The 3,306-nt window shown below is 41.4% G+C and overlaps 1 protein-coding gene across 1 annotated transcript; it reads right to left on the reverse strand.

Moving 5' to 3' along the window:
• LOC124328689 lies at positions 1–2,912 on the reverse strand. The gene is made up of 6 exons (XM_046787491.1): positions 2,726–2,912; positions 2,465–2,627; positions 2,052–2,392; positions 1,230–1,995; positions 483–1,168; positions 1–396 (listed from the first exon to the last, which is right to left on the reverse strand). Exons 2-6 carry the CDS (start codon positions 2,532–2,534, stop codon positions 31–33), a joined length of 2,229 nt encoding a protein of 742 aa, XP_046643447.1. The 5' UTR covers positions 2,535–2,627; positions 2,726–2,912; the 3' UTR covers positions 1–30.
• Positions 2,913–3,306: the final 394 nt, after the last annotated feature.

Raw genomic sequence — 3,306 nt, forward strand, 5'->3', positions numbered from 1 at the left:
TGATTTCAACGATATAGTTTGTTTTTCATTTCAATTTAAGCATGAACGAAGGCGATCACAAATTTTCGAGCAAACAGCCAAGGCTTCATGATCAATGTAAGAAACGTTTAATAAAGGATTAAAGAAAGATTTGAGATGAACTCCGGGATGAGTGAGCAAAACTTCCATGATTGCTATGCAATGCGATATCATATCTTCTTCATTCCAAGGTGGATTGTTCAATTTCATGTAGCGGAAAAGGCAGGTTTTCAGACAGTAAGTCGATGGCCTTGTCTTCTGGGGCAACAATTTCTCATCCGTGATGGATGCATTGCGTCGCTGACACAACATAACCAAAAGCTTCAAAATGCGATAACACAAGCGAACCTCGTCACCAGTTCCTAAAATTGTATCTCTCTGAAAGTAAAATTCAAAAATCAGTTCCTTCAATGATGTGTCTCCGTCTGTTTAAACATCTTGAACATACAGTACTACTTACTAACCTCTAGAATTGGGTAAGACAGTTGCCACTCCGGCGGCCCGCACTTGTCTCGAAATGGAACTAAGTACTCGAATTCTTCGTCCAAATTGGAGTGACACCAATAGTCAGGAAGCTTTACAGTGCTTTCTGCTTGCTTTGCTGGTTGTAGCGAAGAAGAGCGAAAGACACCCCGAGAGACACCAATGGTGATATCGATACTGATGGGAATAATTTGCTCGTTACCACAAAACGTTAGATGAAGTGTCGTGCATGTCTCTCCAAAGGTGATGTCGCGAACGTGGATGTTGAAGCAATCGACGCGTTTGGTGGCCGCTCGAAGCAGTTGGTAGAAATAATAAACAGCTCTGCCTGATGAGATTCCGAGTTGGCCGTTTCCGTGGCTTAGAAACGCAGACTGGCCTTCACCAACATAAATGACGCGATGGCCGCTCTCTGCTTCCTCTTCGACAAAGTGAGATAACACAACGAGGAAGTCGAATTCGTCCAGCTGAAAGAGTTTGGTCCGTTCGGCGCTGCTTCCGTAGAAGATGAGTCGTTGGGTGGCAAAACGTTCGTCCAGTTTCTCAACTTCTTCTATCAAGCAATGGATGTAACCACTAATGGAAAACTGGAGACGGCACCAGACGCAATTACGCTGGATGCATGAGTGGCAGCATCGCATCCCCGATTCTGCAACAGCGGTGACCACTGATTTTTCACATTTAAACATTTGTACGTGCAAGGAAAATTATTCAACATTTATGCTTACTAGCAAAATTCAGTTTCTTTTTCGGGTTATTCCAAATCCGAAGTAAGTTTTCCCATCGATTGCTTGCTGGTGTTTTAGTGTATTTATCTATCGCGTTGAACACGTAGACATGATCAATTTGTATCGGAATGGATCCCTCTATCTTGGCGATGGAGAAAGGAGCGCTAATCGATTGAACAGTCGACCTAAAAAAATAATTTTGGTAAAGTGAAGCAATGTTGAGGTAGCTGCCTCCTCGACAGCAGATACAAAGCGGAGTTCCTTTCTCCAGTAAAAAGTATTTCAAATAATCTGCAAAGCATCGACCGAAAGTATCCAAAATTCGGACACCAGCAAATCCGGCCAAGAATTGTGCAGTTTTCGTGCACCCGCTTTTGGCGGCGAGGTGAAGCGGAGTCCTGCCAACGACGTCTGTTAAATCCATCATCTTCCGTATCAGTTCTTTGTCAAGTGAAGAAACCAACGAAAAACGATCGAGCTTATCGGCAAACTGGCACGCAAGATGCAAAATTGTCTCGCCGTCTGAGTTGGTCGACGCAAGATCCGCACCATTATCGGCCAAAATGTCCAGCGATTTGATGATGTGTTCCTTCTGATACTGGGCGCACAAATGGGCAGCTTGACTTCCGCAATAATCTGTCTGATTAACATCCTCCAAAGGGATTAATAATTTCATCGCTGTCAGCAGTTGGTCCGTCTGATTGTATTTGCAGACGAGGGACAGAGCCGACAGTGAATTATTAACAGTTTCCGACGTCTGCACGCCCTGTTCAATCAGGAACTCGATGATGTTGGATAACTGATTAGATTTATTATATTGACACAAAACGTGTAGCGCAGTTTGGCCTTGATGTCGACGTCAGTAAATCCGGCCTCCACAAGGAAGCGTATTACGGGTAGCAAGTGATCTGTCTGATTGTAGCGGCTAAGAAGATGAAGAACAGTGTTGTTTTTGTCATCCCTCAAATTGACGATAGATCCACTTTCAACCAAGTAGCGCGCCACACTGAGAAGGTGAGACGTCTGATTGGTTTCGCACAAAATGTGTAACGATGATCCAAATCCCTTGGCTCTACCTCCACTTTCGTTTACTCTGATGCCGTTTTCGACTAATAAACGAACTGCGCGGAGCAAGTCGGGAGTCTGATTCACCCGTAGCAATTCTGCAATGACATTATCCTGCTATTAGAATTTTTCCTTAGGAGAAAGAAGTCGATAAAAGAAATTGGTTTTACTATGCAAAGAATTCTCGTCATTCTCTTGACGAGCGTTGACATCCGCCCCGTACTGGATGAGAAGAGACATCAACGGAATTAGAGTTTCACTGTGATTAATCCATATGAGCTTATGAAGCGGCGTGCTGGAGTCTAAAGATCTTTTATTCGGATCCGCACCGTGCTAAATAATCGACAAAAAAATTGATGATTCGGCAATATTTCTAAATTGCATTTCAGAAAAAAAAAATAACAAAATTATAACAAAATTGTGAAAGTCACCTCCAGTAGCAAACGAACTATGTCAATGGCGTTTGGTGTTGAGTTTGTCAAACAGACGAGATTGAGAGCGCTTGCTTCATATAGGGATGTCACATCGACGTCAACTCCACGATTAAGGTATCCAGTTAGAATTTCCACCGCTCGCGGTTCCCGGTCAGAACGGTAGTAACATATATTCAAAAATTGTTTTTCATCCTACATGTTAATAATTCAACGGCAGATTTGGTAGCTATCAATTCAATAGCAACATTGAATTAAGTAAAATATTACAGCTAATGGTTTTCAGGTTTAATGGTCAGTACTATTATTTACAAGTGCTTGAACCGGACTCATCTGGTTCATCTTTGTTAACTTTTAAATTCTAGTAAGAAACTAAAATATGAATTCAATTATACTTTAGACCTGATAGGAAAACGTCGATGAAAAATTATTTATCAATAAAGGAATATTTGATTATTTACAATTTGTTGTCGCTGCAATGTTTGTGTTGTTGTTTCCTGTGTTATTAGGCAATCAGATCTGTTTGTATTGTCCTTGAGAAATAAAATTTACAAAATATCAAATACATACAAAACAAATTA

Source organism: Daphnia pulicaria, chromosome 3 (assembly GCF_021234035.1).
Source record: "Daphnia pulicaria isolate SC F1-1A chromosome 3, SC_F0-13Bv2, whole genome shotgun sequence".
Taxonomy (NCBI): Eukaryota; Metazoa; Arthropoda; class Branchiopoda; order Diplostraca; family Daphniidae; genus Daphnia; species Daphnia pulicaria.

Bases quoted from the DNA above. Each gene is read 5' to 3' on its own strand.
- LOC124328689 (XM_046787491.1), bottom strand. From the start codon at position 2,534: ATGTCTCTTCTCATCCAGTACGGGGCGGATGTCAACGCTCGTCAAGAG. The intron at 2,393-2,464 runs GTAAAACCAATT...ATGTCATTGCAG, and splicing joins TGACGAGAATTCTTTGCATA to AATTGCTACGGGTGAATCAG. The intron at 397-482 runs GTTAGTAAGTAG...TTTTACTTTCAG, and splicing joins TGTCTTACCCAATTCTAGAG to AGAGATACAATTTTAGGAAC.